We start from the raw sequence: 16,390 nt of genomic DNA, 5'->3' as shown, positions 1-16,390 counted from the left end.
GGGACGGGGGCATGAGACTCTTTTCCTTACTCTGCTGAGAAATCTATATCTGGGGATTATGAATCAATTTTGAGCATGCTTAGTCAATTGGAACATACCACCAGAACAGTAGAAAGAGCACACACAGGGAACTTTAGGTAAGAGTATCTGTTACAGCTTCTTTTGTCTAGGTATATTTGATCCAGGTATACTGCATCACCTATGATGCATAAGTGATAATACATTCAAAAGAAGAATTTGATTTAAAGAGCAAGTGAATGCTTACAACCTATGAAGCCCAACAGTGAAAATCACACCTAAATCTCAAATTAGCAAAACAAAATGGCCTTGCTTATGGCCTTGCTTATTAGTCATAACTAAGTTCTATTACAAAAAAACATGAGTCCTTAGTCCATAGTCTTAGGCTGTCACCCAAAAAAGTCACAAAATTATTATTTTCAAAAATTTTTTGCTTTTAAAATTTTCCTTTAAAATTTGAAGTACACACTATTTTGAAAGGATCCTAACAACAAAGGATCCTAACCTCTGAGCATGACTTACCAAAATGGAAGAGAGGGATGAGGGCAAAAGCTATGTCAATACAAATAGAGGGAAGTACACTTCCTCATATTCTATGGCGCTCCCCTCCTCACCTAGGTCACCTATGTGTCCTTAAAGAGGATACAAAGCAATAAGACTAAGTAACACCAGAGTGAGAGGGGGAAAAAACGAACTCAAGATCTAGAAAAAAGAGACATTTTACTGGCTTTAATATCTGCAACAAGAGAATGTCAAATGTTAGTCATTCAATTTCAACTTTATAATACTCACTCTGCAATAAATTATTCTAGATTAGAGAAAAGAATTAGGCCTGGAAACTGTACTTGAAAAGAGAACATGGTGTAAACCCAGCAGACAGAAAACAAACTGCTGAAAACTCAGATAACCGAGAAACTCTTCAAATCTGAAGAGTGTGACACCACACAGGTAAGTTACCTACCATTAAGTGAACACAAATTAAAACTCCATGTGAAAATGAAAAAGCCAAGACTGTGAGACATCATACTATTCACTCATATTTTATATGTTTTATTTTTCAAAAGCATTAATCTCTTCTTATTACTCTGATCACTATACCATAAAACTGAGAAAACACAAAACTTTATAAAGGTTAACCGATTTCTATAATCCATCTCTAGCAGTGGCTCTTCTGTTTTGTACTGACTTCAGTACTGACGGGGGTTACTTATACTGAAGCCGGAAAAGGGCCTGATTTAGAGATTGAAACATGGAAATCTCTGAAACAACACTCAGTGATTGCTAAGCTGCAAATTAACCTACCAGTGGAAATCAAGATCATCAGGTACTGGGCTAGAGTCTTATAATTTTACTTTCTTCTAAGTTTCAGATATATGACAGGTCTTCCAAATGTGGCAAACAGGTAGCAAAAGCTGATCTTGAAAAAAAAAAAAAAAAACCTCTAGCAAAAAGCAGAAGAGCACAATCTCTATGAAGCACTACTTAGCAGAAAGACATCTCAAAGAGCACTAACCTGGTCCTCCTCTTCATCCTCATCCTCTGCCAGACGCTGTCTGCCGACTTCATACAGTCTGCATACTGTGTCCATGTTCAGAGAATCCATGCTGCCTTGATTCTGGAATAAAACACCCAGTCCAGAAGGAATAGTGAGTTTTCAGAAGGTTCATATCCACACCTCAGCTCTGGTGCCCATGACCTTGACCCTGTAACTATCAATGTTTCCAATACCTAAAAATCCTTGAGTTGGCTCTCAAAATATTATACCTGGGACACACAGAGGGAAAGAAACACAGCATACGAAGGTTTTGAACAATGAGGGCCTAAGTATAGAAGAGACCACCATCCTTGGAACAAACCTGTCTTGCTCTGGCAAGACTCCTCTGAGAAAGGGATGACAATGTAAATACAAGGGGTAGGACTCTCTACATTGTCTTATACTGAGATCTTCCTATTATTTCTCTTATACTATATGTCTCCCAAACACTACCAATTCAGTAGGTTATCAATAATCTATCAGAAACGTTATCAACTTTAGAACCCATTTGATATCAGACAAAACCCTTGTAATATAACTTAAAAATGACCATACACATAAGAAAAAAAGCAGGATCTCTGCAAGCTCCCTTTACCTCAATGACAGCAAGATAGCAGTCTTTGGTGTCTGTACACAGGTCAAAGATATTCCGCTTCACATCAATGGTTGCTGAAAAACAGAATGTGACAAGACTCAGGACTGGACTTATAGCTGTGACCTTAAAACCTGCTTTTCTTCTATAGGAAGTTAAAGTGATTATTCATAAATATTACCAAAACTCCTCTGATTTTCAGTGAAAAGTTACAGTCCTCCTGGAAAGTGGAGGACCTTTAAAAGTAACATTAAGGGCTGGTGATGTGGCTCAAGTGGTAGCGCGCTCGCCTGGCATGCGTGTGGCCCGGGTTCGATCCTCAGCACCACATACAAACAAAGATGTTGTGTCCGCCAAAAACTAAAAAATAAATATTAAAAAAAAAATTCTCTCTCTTAAAAAAAAAAAAAGTAACATTAAGACGTAAAGAAAGCTCCCTGGAGCTGGGTGCAGTGGTACATGACTCTGCAATCCCAGCAATTTGGGAGGAAGGCAGGAGGATTGCAAGTTTAAAGCCAGCCTCAGCGACTCAGTGAGACCCTGTCTCAAAATTTAAAATTTTTTCCTACAAAGAAATACCCAGACTGTATGACCAATGTGATTCTGCAACATGTACACTCAGAAAAATGAGAAATTATACCCCATCTGATTCAAATCTATGATATGTCAAGATCATTAAACTGTCATGTGTAACTAATTAAAACAAATTAAAAAAAAGAAATAACCAGAAAAAAAAAAATTTTAATTTTTTTTAAAAAGAGCTGAAGATGTAGCTCAGTGGGTTTAATCCCTGGTACTAAAAACAAAGAAAAAGAACAAATGATTCAACTAATACATGAACATGTGTTAGTGGTGCATGCCTGTAATCCCAGTGACTTGGAGGACTGAGACAGGAAGATCACGAGTTCAAGGCTAACCTGTATAACTTAGAGAGACCCTGTCTTAAAAATAAAAAAATATGGGGGATACAACTGCCAGTACCTCAAAAAAGAGGGGAAAAAATGATCAATACCTGCCCCTACATGCTTACCTATAGGTTTGTAATCAGTTGCGTTAAATGTGCGAAAGGATGAACCAAAAGGACTTTTCATCCTCTCTTCTATTAAGTCATCTTCATCATCTGCCTGCAACATAGCTAGTTGGGGACAGGGGAATAATAAAATACTGTTAAGAATCAGAAACATTCCCTATTCACAAGTGCAGAAAATTTTAATGGCCAATCAAGATTTCAGTCAGTTTCCCTGTATTTAGTTAGTTCCTCTCAAACTGTCTTCCTTGCATATCCAATCTATTGGTGGCAAACAATGTCCTCAACTTCTCATCTAGCCCACAATAAATGTAACAGCTGAAGGCTTACAACATCCTAAAACAATAAATAAAAAGGTTTTTAAGACATATGTGTGGAAATCATAGCATAAAATTTCTTTCTATACAAGATTTGTTGACTTCAAAGTTAGTTGCCTTTCATTCTAAATCAATGTTATTTTTAACCTTCTTTTTTGTTACCACCGCACTAACCTTTTCATCTACGTCAGAACTTTAAAGTGCTTCTCACAAAAGCAGAATTTCCAAAAAAAGAAGTATCCAATTAAGTGAGTAGAAGAAAAGAGAATGAAGTGAAAAGTTTATTACCTCCATACATCACTGTTCCCGTGTGGTTGAACACCACACGACACTGATCCAGAGCAGGAACAGTATGTAAAAGATGGAAAGTTCGAAGGTCCCACTTGGAAAAGGAGTAGTCAAGGAAAACTATTTCACACAAAAGTTCTTATCTAACCTCATGGAAATTCTGAAACATCACTTTTGTTCCCCTCTTGCTAGGTACTGATACTTTAAAAGTCATAGATATTATTGAATGATGTCCCCAGTATACTCTTTATGTAAATAAATGCTACGTGAATTCCCTCTTCCCTGTAGTAGCACTTCATTTTCTTATGTCTAGCAACTGATTTCTATAGAGCAAAAGTAAAATCCTTCCAAAGATAAACAAAAATCAATTTGATAATGATAGCCAGGAATCTAGTCACTCTTCCTAAAACATAGAAAATATGCTAGTTAAAGTCATCATTAATTCCCAATAACAACAATATAGTCCACTGGAAACTCACTAACATTTCAAACCAAAGGAGAGGCACCACATTATTATCAGTGTGGATACTTTAACCTGGTACTGCTAGAAAGAACTTCTGCTTCTAAAAAATAATAAAATCATAGCATTTGCAGGCAAATGGATGGCATTAGAGCAGATTATGCTAAGTGAAGTTAGCCAATCCCTAAAAAATAAATGCCGAATGTCTTCTCTGATATAAGGAGGGTGACTCAAAACGGGATAGGGAGGAAGAGCATAAGAAGAAGACTACCACTAAATAGGGAAGAGAGGTGGGAGGGAAAAAGAGGGAGAAGGGGAGTTGCCCAGAAGATGGGAGGAGAACCTCATTGTTATACAGAATACATATATGATGTTGTGATGAAAAAAGAAAAAAAAAGTGTGTCACATTAGATTGGATAGAGAGAAAGGATGGGAGAGGAGAGGAGGAGTAGGGAGGATAGGAAGGGAAGCAGAATAGACAATATGATTGATGTATGTACATTCCATTTATGTATTATATATCAAAATGCATTCTACTGTCATGTATGACTAAAAAAAAAAATTAAAATTAAAAAAAAAAAAAATCCAGCACCCCAGGGTTAATAAATCAGTACTATGGTTAAAAAGAAAATTGGCAACCCCTGGATTCTACTGTGTCAAAATTATGTAGTAATAATGGTTGTAAATGCTAGTTTTATCTAGGGTGAGATAGGTCTCTAGAAAATTGTGAATTATAACAAAATAATTTGTTTGGCAAATAAGAATAAATCTCTGGATGTGGAAAAAACAAAGAAAAAAAAAAAAGAACTTCTGCTTAACAAACTGGATAACAAATGGAGTGCAAAGGATACAATTTCAGTATTAATGATGACCTCCAGCCCATTTGGATGGAAAACGCCACTGATGTTCATGTTGAACTTGTCAAACTTGTGAATGGCCTGTGCAGAGCGGACATCCCAGAGGACGCCATCATTTAAGACAAGATCATCTGTAGGATTAAAGGTGGCACAATTCCTCTTGTAGTTGTTGGCAAGATCTGGGTTAAACAGAGTCAACAGCTTGTTGCCAGTCTGAATATCATAAATCTTTAGAGAAGAAGGGGTGGGAAGAGAAAAATCAGACCAATCCGTCCATAGACAAATTTAAAGAGAAACTGTATAAAATGCTTCTCCCATGCTTTCTAAGCTTCCCCTACCCCTACCCTGACAAATTACAAAAGCCCTAATACTGTAAAATGACTGGTAAGTAAGAAGATCATACCCATTCAAGCAAAGTTTAAGTGCTTTGTTTCATAGTCAAATCTTAAAAAAGCCCTTTCCCACTAGTAAGAAAAAGAGAAGTGAAACTATGTAGGCACTTAAGAAAAACAAATTTTCCTTCCCTTCCCCTTTTCAAGAAACAGAAAACATTTACACTGAAACAACTGGGTTGTAGCTCAGTGGTAGAGCACTTGCCTAGCATGTGTGAAGCACTGGGTTCAATTCTCAACACCATATACAAATAAATAAAATAAAGATGCATAAACAACTTAAAAAAAATTGTCCATATCAATCATTGATTACCCACAGAATACTCTTTAAAGTGTTATTTTCTGGAGAAAGACATCAATGAAATAATCTTTTCTCCATAAAATCTCCCAATGTAAACATTTTAGCCCCACCATATTAAAAGTTTTCAAAGTCTACAATATGCAACACATGCAGAGACCAGATCTTTCCCATCAGCTTACAGACACACTATATTACTTCAAATCTTTTCTTTGAAACAAATAAGGAAACACCACAAGGAAACAAACAAATTCATATCATGGGATAAGACAACTAGCCTGGTCTCTTCAAAAGTCAATGTCATGAAAACTGGAGAAATGGTTCTTGGCTTTAAAACATTAGTAAGACATAACAATCAAATGCAATGTGTGAATCTTGGCTGGATCCTGGTTCAAAAAAAACAAACAAACATTTGAAACCAAATACATCAGGAACAAATGGGAAAATTGAGTATGGACTAAATATCAAATAATATTTGGGAATTACTACAATTTTCTTAAATTTGCTAAATGATTTTATATCAAAATATCTATTGTTAGGAGATACACACCATAATACTGAAGGATAAAAATGCCATGATGATGCTTATAATTTTCAACTTCAAAATAATTCAAAACAACACATACACATTTACATACAAAATATGGCAAAATATTAAACTTATCTAGGAAGTGAATATATATATACTATTCTTTCATTTTTCTATGTTTCAATATTTTCAAATGAGAATTTAGGAGAAAATTATCCCTAAATTTCATCCTACAGACTCCTCAACGTGTGACCCTTCTTTCTCTGCTTTGGTTTTCAGCAAAAATATTTTAAAAAAAAATTACATGTACAAGTGTGTCCATTTCTCTCCTGCTCTTTCATGAACCACTCTAATCAGGTTTTGCTCCACCAGAATACAGAATTATTTCTTGACAAGGTTAACACATTGTTAGTCTTCTTTCAGTACTCATCTTCTACAATTCATTAACTGTTTCTGACTCACTGATCAATCCTTTCTCAAATTTATTTTCATTGGTTTCTAGGGTACCTGTCTTCTGGACTTCCTTCTGCCTCACTGGCCACTCTCTCTAGAGCTCCTTCTCAAGTTCATCTTCATTTGCCAACATTTTCTCCCCCATTTGCCAATTTTTATATAGTGGAACAACCAGGGCTCTGTCCTCACAATCTTTTTCATCTTTAGCCCTTTGATCTCATCCAGGTTCATGGCTCTAATTACTATCACCATGTATATATAACTCATATTTATATCTCCCATCCCAGACCTTTCTCCTGAACTCTCAAACTGTGTGTGTGTGTGTGTGTGTATGTATGTATATATATATATTCCACTCCCCATTCCCTACTGAATGTTTAATGAATTTCAAACTTCATGTGTCCAAAACCCCAGGGTCATGGCCTATCATTTCTCATGGTCTCTCCATGCCCACATGCACCCAGCTGTATTGCTCTTCTCACATATAGGCTGGTACAACATCTTCTGGCCTAACTGGAAGGTCTGCTATTGCCTCTCTCAAAGAAACCAGAGCCACTATAGAAATTTTACACTGAATCATATATCCTCTGATCACCATCCAGTGTCTTCATCTTACTCAGTGGAAAAGCCAAAGGTTGGTCCTAACTATAAAATATGGGGTCATCACTGACCTCAGCACTTACCCTCTCCTCTCTTCCCTCCCCGCAAGCAAGGGCTTTTCCCTTCCATTCCCTCTGCCTTACAACCTCTTTTGCCTCTCTGCTTCAATCATGCTTCCTTCATGGCTCTGCTCAAACAGTAACCAATCTGTAATGTTGGCTATCCCAGATAAAACAGAAATCCCCCACACCTCCAATAAGCATTTCCTCTTACTTTCTTTTTTCCTGCAACACCACCTAATTACAGCATATATTTGTTTCTTTATTTACTGCTTCAGGCTCCATAAAAGGCACAGACCTTAATTTAACTAAAACTTAGTAAGAACTCAACAACGAATCTGCTGGCCTTTAATATCTTTCTCAAATTCCATGTTCAGCACTTTCATATTCTTCCCATATAACTTAAAACTACTTTATTACACTTTTAGATTTTAACTGGTAGGAAAATCATTGAGTATTTCTAGTGACCCACCCGTAAGACTTAAGTCCTCACATCCGATCCAGAAGATTTCAGTAGGAACAAATGAGTAAAATCAGCTTAAAGCAATGAATGCTTAAGTACTCACATGGGCAATGTCTCCTTTTGTGCCTATGACCCGATCCTGAGAGTGCTTACTGAACTCAACATAGTGATCTTCTGCAAAGGAATGCCTACAAACAATAAACATACCAAAATGACACACCCTCAAGATTTATGCTTTTAACAAACTGAAAATCAGCCCCTTGCACAACCGTACTCACCCAAAATCCTTAGCTCCCAAAGAGAAAACAACTGTACACACTTGAATTAAAAAGAAAAGTCCCTCCACTAGAACATCTGTGAGGTTGGCTCCCAAAGAGAAAACAACTGTACACACGTGAATTAAAAAGAAAATTCCCTCCACTAGAACACCCGTGAGGACCCCAAATAATTAACAGGAATTCCTTGATTACAGAAATGGCTAATAGGGTACATGTGAGTATAGCTCAGCAGTAGAATGCCAGCCTAGTTCTCTAAAAGAAATACCCCAGGAGCTGGAGTTGTGGCTCAGCGGCAGAGCATTCACCTAGCACGTGCGAGGCCCTGGGTTCAATCCTCAGCACTATATAAAAATAAATAAAATAAAGGTATTGTGTCCAACTACAACTAAAAAGTAAACATTTAAAAAAAGAAAAAGAAACACCCCAGCAAACAGTGCAATTATACCCTATGTAAATACTTAGGGGAAAAAAAAAACCATAAATGTGTCATTATGGGTTAGTCAAGGGTCTGCTGCACAACTGGAATGTAAACACTTCATAAGAATATCTAGAGGGCTGGGGCTATATAGCTCAGTGGTAAAGCGCTTTCCTCGCATGTGTGAGGCACTGGGTTCAATCCTCAGCACCACATAAAAAATAAATAAAGATACTGTGGGTTCATCTACAACTAAAAGAATATTTTTAAAAAGAATATCTAGGGCTGGGGATGTGGCTCAAGCGGTAGCATGCTAGCCTGGCATGCGTGGGGCTCTGGATTCGATCCTCAACACCACATAAAAATAAAATAAAGATATTGTGTCCACATGAAACTAAAAAATAAATATTTTTATTTAAAAAAAGGAATATCTAGATAATGATGGGGCTGAGGTTATGGCTCAGCAATAGAGCGCTCGCCTCACATGTGCAAGGCCCTGGGTTTGATCCTCAGCACCACATAAAAATAAATAAAATTATTGTGTCCAACTCCAAAAAAAAAATATTTTTTTTTAAAAAAAAAGAATATCTAGAAAATGAGAAAGATAAAATCTTATTAAACATGAGCCTCATTTTTTCCCAAAAGGCTCCTTGTCTAAAACCAGATGAAGGGGGATACAAATTAAGTAATGAAAACACAGAGACATGAGACTACAAAAGTAAATAATACATACTTCATATCAAATACTGATTTCATTCCCCAAAGTGCAGACAAAGGCTGGCTCCAGGTAGCAGATGTCAGCAGCAAGGACCCATCCTAAAAGGAGGAGGAGACCCAAGGTGGGTAAACATGTATTTACACATATGCAGATGTCTCTGACATTAGCATTTTAACATACAAAGATAAAAAACATTTGATTCAAGAAAAAATAAAAAACTCTCCAGAACCAAGAAATACTCAGAAACCAGTAGGATTTAAATATAAGAACCTGTAGTGCCCTAGAAAATAATTATAAGAACAGTAAATCCTCCTAAACTAGTTTTTAAAAAATTGTTTTAAATAGCTCCAATATGTTGTAAAGATGTCAGTGATGATTCCTCTCTTCTTAATACCTGGCCATATTCCTCTGAAATACAAGTCATCTTCAACTAGAATTTCCACCTGATTCAAAAAGAATCAGACCCAACAAAGGTGAGTCTCCTTTTCTCCACTTCACCAACCTGTCTCAGAATGATTGAGAGCATCCAGGGAAGAAGCACTTACCCTGGAGGGTTCAAGGTGTGTGATGGCTGAGTTGTGACAGTTATAGCTGGCCTCCTCCTGTCCACTAAATACATTGTACAGCTTCAGCTGCCCTGTGCAGGTACCAAGCATCAAGAACCGCTCTCGTGCTGAGAATGCACAGCAGGTAAAGCCACTCTCGTCTTCATTGGCTTCCCGAAACACTGAAATAGGGCGAAATCTAAGCAAAAAATAAAAAACTGAGAATCAGAGGCAAAAGATATATACAAGAACTCTGAAAAGGAAAATCTGCTAGAAAGAATAAAGAAAAAACAGAATTACATTTCAAAAAGTAAGCTTTTCTGAAATATCAATGACCTTCATGGTTCATTTTAAATGAGAAATTAACAATCCTTAGCAAGAAAAGTGAAACAGGTTGCCAACCTGCTTCAAAATGGTTGCCAACCATTTTGAGTTGCCCATCTATTACTGATGATTTTTAGTGTTCAGGTTACAAAGCCGCTCTTAACAAACTGTTAGAAAACAGTCTTTACTACTGGCCACAACCTGTTACACCATAAACTTTATTTTTAGTGCAAGACTCTGAAGTGTAAGGGGTTCAGAAATGCACAAATGCACTTACAAATTAAACAAAGATTCCCATTTTAAAGCTGTGATCACACCACCTTTATGCTAGGTTTGTAAAGGATAAGAATGGAAGGCAACTTGGACAAAGACAAGTTTGAAAGCTTGACTAGGGGTGGTGTGTTGTATGGGTTCTAGAAAATAAACTGCTTTTGACTATCATATCAATATATTGTCAACAATAACACAAGGAATCTATGGTTGACAAAAGGTGGTACACTTATATCACTTGTGTAGACACAATGACAAACTTGTATTTCAGGCCAACAATGGCTTTCTTAACTAATCACTGTGCCGATACTGCCCAAACACTTTGATCTAAATATAAGAATCATTCCAATTTCCACAAAGGAGGCTCTCCTTACCTGCTAAAGATAAGGTGCCTATCAAAGCATCCGCCATCTACCCCTCCATATTTTGGAAATGATGCCCTGCGGTTTAGCCTTGAGGTAAAGTTTATTGGCGCTTGCCGCCTCTGTTTTGGCTCAGGACATTGGTGAGGAGTAAAGAGAGAGAAAGGTGGACAGGTGGCAACTGGATTCTTGCAGCGAGCATGTTGCTCTCTAAGATATTCTGTGATGATACTGTCCAGCGTAGGTGGGGAAGGAAGATGTCTGTCCAACTGCTTTTTTATGGCTGGGCTCTGGCTGTAGGCACCATGGTCCGACTTCTGCCGCAACACTCTGATTTTTCTGCCATTACAGGGTGACGGCCTCTCTCTAATAAAACTGATCCTACCAATCAAAGGGGAGTTGCCTGCATAAGATGGACCAGGCAGAGCTAATGAACCCTGTGGGGGCCGTGGCTGAGGATGGGCAGTAGGGGCAGAAGGAGCAGAAGCACCCACAGCAGCATGGCTACCCAATCTAGTTGCAATGCCATTAGCAATACGAGGCGTTCGAGGAAGAGAGACAGGAGAAGCAGCAGCAGTTACTGGGGTGAAGGCAGAAGAATGGGAGGCAGCAGTCATGGGCAGGTCAGCCTCTTTTGTCAGCACAGTTGCTGTCTCTCCAAGCCCTTTAGAAATGAGATGGTTTCGTATCAACAGAAGCAGCTCTTTCTCAGGGAAGGAGATTCTTGACTGGGCAACAACATCTGCTTTTTGCAGCCGTGCCAGGGAGACATCAGTGCCAATGAGAAGTGGCTTTCCTGACACCCGTTCAATGAGTTCAGCGGCATACTTGCAGAATTTGACATGGTCACTACGCTTGTCCTGCAGCACAGGCTCCTTCATCAGCTGCTGGATCTGGCAGCTGCTGAAAAGGGGCAGTTTGCTGATGATCTGCCGGACAGTGCTACTGCGAGACAGGCCCACCAGAGCCTTGCAAGCCAGGGCCCGAATCTGGTCTGCATCTGTGATGGGCATCTTGATGGACAGCAAAGACAGAAGCACCTTGATGCCATTGTTAGACTGAACCACATTCCACATCTTGGCCAGGGTGTGCTCACTGCTCTTGGGGGTCTGAGGCAACTTTCTGCGAGGAGTTCCAGAAATAAATTTGCCAATACTAGATATTCGGTTATCCGGGCCACACACACAATTGATGATAATCTGAAGTGCAGACTTCTGAATCTCAGCATCATGGATAAAGAACTCACCCTCAGCCACTCCTAAAATAATGCTGATACCTATGAGAGGGAAAAAATATATATTATTTCTCACAAAACAAATGGTTAACACTTTACTGGTTGTCCCAGAACCAAAATTTGGAGTTCTAATTATTGGTTGAATAGGGGGGAAAAAAACCTATATTTTTTTTAAAGTACAAGAAATTTTTTGCATAAAATACAATCAGTTCTACTATAATGTTTTTTGGTTTTGTTTCTGTGATACTGGGGATTGAACCCAGGGGCACTCTTTCACTGAACTACATTCCCACTAATTTTTTTTTTCCTTTTTTTAAATTTCCCCATCCCTTTAAAGTTTTTGAGACAGGGCTAGTCAAAATTGCAATCCTCCTGCCTCAGACTTCTAAATTACTGGGATTACAGGTATGCCACCATGCTCAGTTAGTTACAATGTAACTTTATAATATAATACCTCACATGTAGTTATTAAATAAGCAAATAATATTAGTATTATGTGTAAGTCACCAAGGTTCATGCACAAATTTTCCTAAGTAAGGGGAACAAAAGAGTGGGAATAAATTAAAAACTTCTACAGGAAAAGAAAGAGCCCTCAGAGTTCAGCTGCTACCATGGCAGTGGGAACCTTTTCCACTACATATTAAGAAAATTAGCCAGAACAAGGCACAGTGCATTATGCCTATAATCCCAGCAACTCGGGAGCTGAAGCAAGGGAACCACAAATTCGAGGGCAGCATCAGAAACTTAGTGAGATTCAGTTTCAAAATAAAAAATTTAAAAATGTCTGGGATTGGGCACAGTGGCTCACACCTGTAATCCCAGCAGCTCAGAAGGTTAACACAGGAGGATCGAAAAATTCAAAGCCAGCCTCAGCAATGGCAAAGTGCAAAGCAATTTAGTAAGACTCCATCTCTAAAAAATACAAAATAAGCCTGGGGATTGTGGCTCAGAGGTCAAGTGCCCCTGAGTTCAATCCCCGGTACCCCCCCCCCCAAAAAAAAAAAGAAGGGCTGGGAATGTATCTCAGCAGTAGAGCAACATTGAGTTTAATCCCCAGTACCACAAAAATAAATAAATAAATGAATGAATGAATGAATAAATACAAGTGCCTGAACCTTTGGCTTTCTCCTCACAGCAGTGGTGATACAACATCTGGTTTTAGCAGTCTTGCCAGGGACACATCATTAAAGCAAATAAATAAATAAATAAAACCAAGTGCCCCCAGCAGAGTGGTGTACTCCAGGAACCAGAGTCAGTAACATTATCTCCCTTGCTAACTTCAATATAGTACCCTCAGAAACCTGCTCTTAATAAAGGAATATCTTCAAATAAAAGCTATTTTCCTTGTGTATGGTTGCCAAACATTTTGAGTTGCCCCTCTATTACTGATTATTTTTAGTGTTCAGATTACAAAGCTGCTTCCACAAAACAGTTAGAAAACAGTCTTTTACTACTGGCCACAACCCATTACACCATAAACTTTATTTTTAGTGCAACACTCTGCACTGTAATGTGTTCGGAAATGCACACCTACCATTATAGCAGAAATGCCTGAACCACTCACAAACCCTGAATTTACTAGCATGACTCCCTTATGTGAAACTATATGGTGCTATTTATAAGAGGAAAAACAAGGAACCTTCCTCTACTACTTTCTGTTCTAATATCCCAAAATTAGGTAAGTAACCACAACCAGCAAAGGATAACAAATTCACACAAAGCAACAACAAAAATGTCAACCTACCTACAGTGGAGATGGTAGAGCCAGCTTCATCCAATACATCCACTGATTCTGCCAACTGGAGCTGGATTTTTGGCACCACAGTGAGAATAGCCAGGACATCCAAAGCAAAGCGCACAGTGTCATTCCTAGACAGGAAGAACAATTAGTCAAAGGCAAACTATGATATAGTCACAAGAAACTATAACAGTTTTTTTAAAGAGAAAGGAAAACAACAGATCATGATTACCACTGGTGAACTCTATTACTAGTAGCATCAAATGAATATGTCACGATGACATTACTTCCAAAAAACACAGGGATGAATTTTTACCTATCAAAGTCCTAAAATTAAAGACAAAAAATTAGCCAGCCATGGTGGTCCATGACTATAATTCCAGCTACTCATCAGGAAGCAGAACAATTGTAAGTTTGAGGGCAGCCAAAGCAACTTAGGAAGACCCTGTCTCAAAATAAAAATTAAAAAGGGTTGGGGATACGGTTCAGATATCAAATAGAACACTTGAGGCCTTGGGTTCAATCCCTAGAACCAAAAATCATCATGCTCCTCCTCCTCCTCCTCCTCCTTGATGCTGAAGAAGATAAACAGGACACTCTAGAAGCAATCTGGAGATATGAAACATGATTCTTAAAATATTCATAATCTTTAGCCCAGGAATTGACCCTTTAGCAATCTGTCCTAAGAAACCAAACTTAAGTACAAAGAAGTATTTATGTACAGACTAAGGATTCCTTATCCAAAATACTTGGGACAGAAGTGCTTCAGATTTCAGTGTTTTCTGAATTTTGGAATATTAGCATAGACATTACCAGTTGAGCATCCAAAATCCAAAAATCCAAATCTGAAATGCTGCAGAATTCAAAAACATGATAAACTACCCTGCAGTTAATGACAATCATTTTCAAACCACTCTAAAGGACAAGGAACAGGGCTCAAAATACACATCAAGGAAACAGAAAATAATGTAAGATACAAAATTGAAACTCCAACACCACCAAGCTCCCCTATGCTAATGACAGAAGAAAAGGTTAAGGTCATTTTACAATGTTTGGCAATACCCAACTACGGTGAAAATGAAGACACCCCACAACCCAGGTTCTATACATATCTTCAACACTCCAAAAGGAAGTATGGTACCATCTATTTACTAAATGACACTAAATGCAAATGGAAACAAACCGTTATTTAGGAATATAACAGTTTAAACAAATATTAACATGTATGAATTTCACAAAAATAAGAATGTGCGATTGCAAAAGGTAGATGTAGGAAAACATTCATATAATTTAAAAACACACAAAGCAGTACTATATAATTGTTTATGGACATGCAGATATGTACAGTATAAAGAACATTAATGGACAGAATTCAGAAAACTGGTCACCCTGGGGAGGTAGGAAAAAAGAATGAAACTGAGGATAAAGCATATGAAGATGAATACACAACAGTTGTTACATGCCTTTCCTTTTTGTGTTTGAAATACTTCACAGAAAAAGATGAATGTGACCAAATATAATAATCTTAACTATGTATATATTATGAAAAAAGAGAAAATTAATGGTGATTAAAAGTAATTTTCTTTTTGTAAGGTTCTGTATATTGTAAGGTCAAAGCAAGCATTTATTAACTTTATTTTTCTTTTTTCTCTTTTATTTATTTTTTAGTACCAGGGATTGAACCTGGGGCACTTAACCACTGAGCCATATCCCCAGACCTTTTTATATTTTATTTTAGAGACAGGGTCTCATTGAGTTGCTCAGGGCCTCACTAAGTTGCTGAGGCTGGCTCTCAACTCACAATCCTCCTGCCTCAGCCTCCCAAGCCATTGGGATTACAGGTGTGTGCCACCATGCCTGGCCTATTAATTTTATTTAAAAAAAAAATATTTCAGCTGGAGTTGTAGCTCAGGTTAGAGCACTTACCTAGCAAGCACAAGGCCTTGAGTCCAATCTCTAGCACCACACATAAAAAAATAAATAAGCCTTTCTTTCTGCAGTAGTAAGGATCAAAACTAGGACATGGGTTAGGCAAATGCTCTACGACTCAACTATACTCCCAGCCCCTGCATATGCTTTTTAAATCAATGACATATTTTTACATTAAGAATTGTAATGAGTTAAATAAATAAATATATATATATATATATATATCAGTCAAAACAATGTATATTAATATCCTTCCTGACTATCTTTTATTTGGTACTGGGGACTAAACCCAGGAGTACTTCAGCATGAGCCACATCCCCAGCCCTTTTTATTTTTTGAGACAGGATCTTTCTAAGTTGCTTGAGGCCTCACTTTGTCTCAAATTTGTACTGCCTCAGACTCCCAAGTCACTGGAATTACACGTGTGCACCACCATGCTCAACACGCTTTCATTATCTTTTAAGTAATTCTCCAAGTAAATATATTAACCTACATATTTCCAATACTATAAAAAAGCAGTTCTCAGGGCTCAGGTACCATCTATTTACTAAATGACACTATAGCTCAGTGATAGAGCATTTGCCTAACATGCTCAAGATCTTGGAGTTTGATCACCCACACTGCTTTTAAATAAATACACACATACACACATGACAATGGTTCCCAAGCTGCAGACAAGTGAATCCCAGA

The 16,390-nt window shown here is 37.8% G+C and overlaps 1 protein-coding gene across 2 annotated transcripts in view; it reads right to left on the bottom strand.

Annotated features, from left to right (window-relative positions):
* The window catches only part of Dcaf1 (DDB1 and CUL4 associated factor 1), a 68,859-nt gene that overhangs the window by 15,424 nt on the left and 37,045 nt on the right, over window positions 1-16,390 (bottom strand). For both annotated transcript variants that reach the window (XM_046431438.2, XM_058574839.1), the window contains exons 13-22: window positions 13,778-13,902; window positions 10,812-12,075; window positions 9,844-10,042; window positions 9,314-9,396; window positions 7,991-8,075; window positions 5,088-5,321; window positions 3,777-3,870; window positions 3,175-3,279; window positions 2,148-2,221; window positions 1,532-1,633 (exon numbers count right to left, since the gene is read on the bottom strand). In XM_046431438.2, coding sequence (XP_046287394.1) covers window positions 1,532-1,633; window positions 2,148-2,221; window positions 3,175-3,279; window positions 3,777-3,870; window positions 5,088-5,321; window positions 7,991-8,075; window positions 9,314-9,396; window positions 9,844-10,042; window positions 10,812-12,075; window positions 13,778-13,902 — 2,365 coding nt within the window. The remainder of the gene's footprint in view (window positions 1-1,531; window positions 1,634-2,147; window positions 2,222-3,174; window positions 3,280-3,776; window positions 3,871-5,087; window positions 5,322-7,990; window positions 8,076-9,313; window positions 9,397-9,843; window positions 10,043-10,811; window positions 12,076-13,777; window positions 13,903-16,390) is intronic.

Source organism: Marmota monax, unplaced genomic scaffold (assembly GCF_021218885.2).
Source record: "Marmota monax isolate L192 unplaced genomic scaffold, Marmota_monax_Labrador192_F-V1.1 WCK01_AAM20220418_F8-fsc00022, whole genome shotgun sequence".
In the NCBI taxonomy this organism is placed as follows: Eukaryota; Metazoa; Chordata; class Mammalia; order Rodentia; family Sciuridae; genus Marmota; species Marmota monax.
This window is presented reverse-complemented; position numbering and strand designations above follow the sequence as displayed.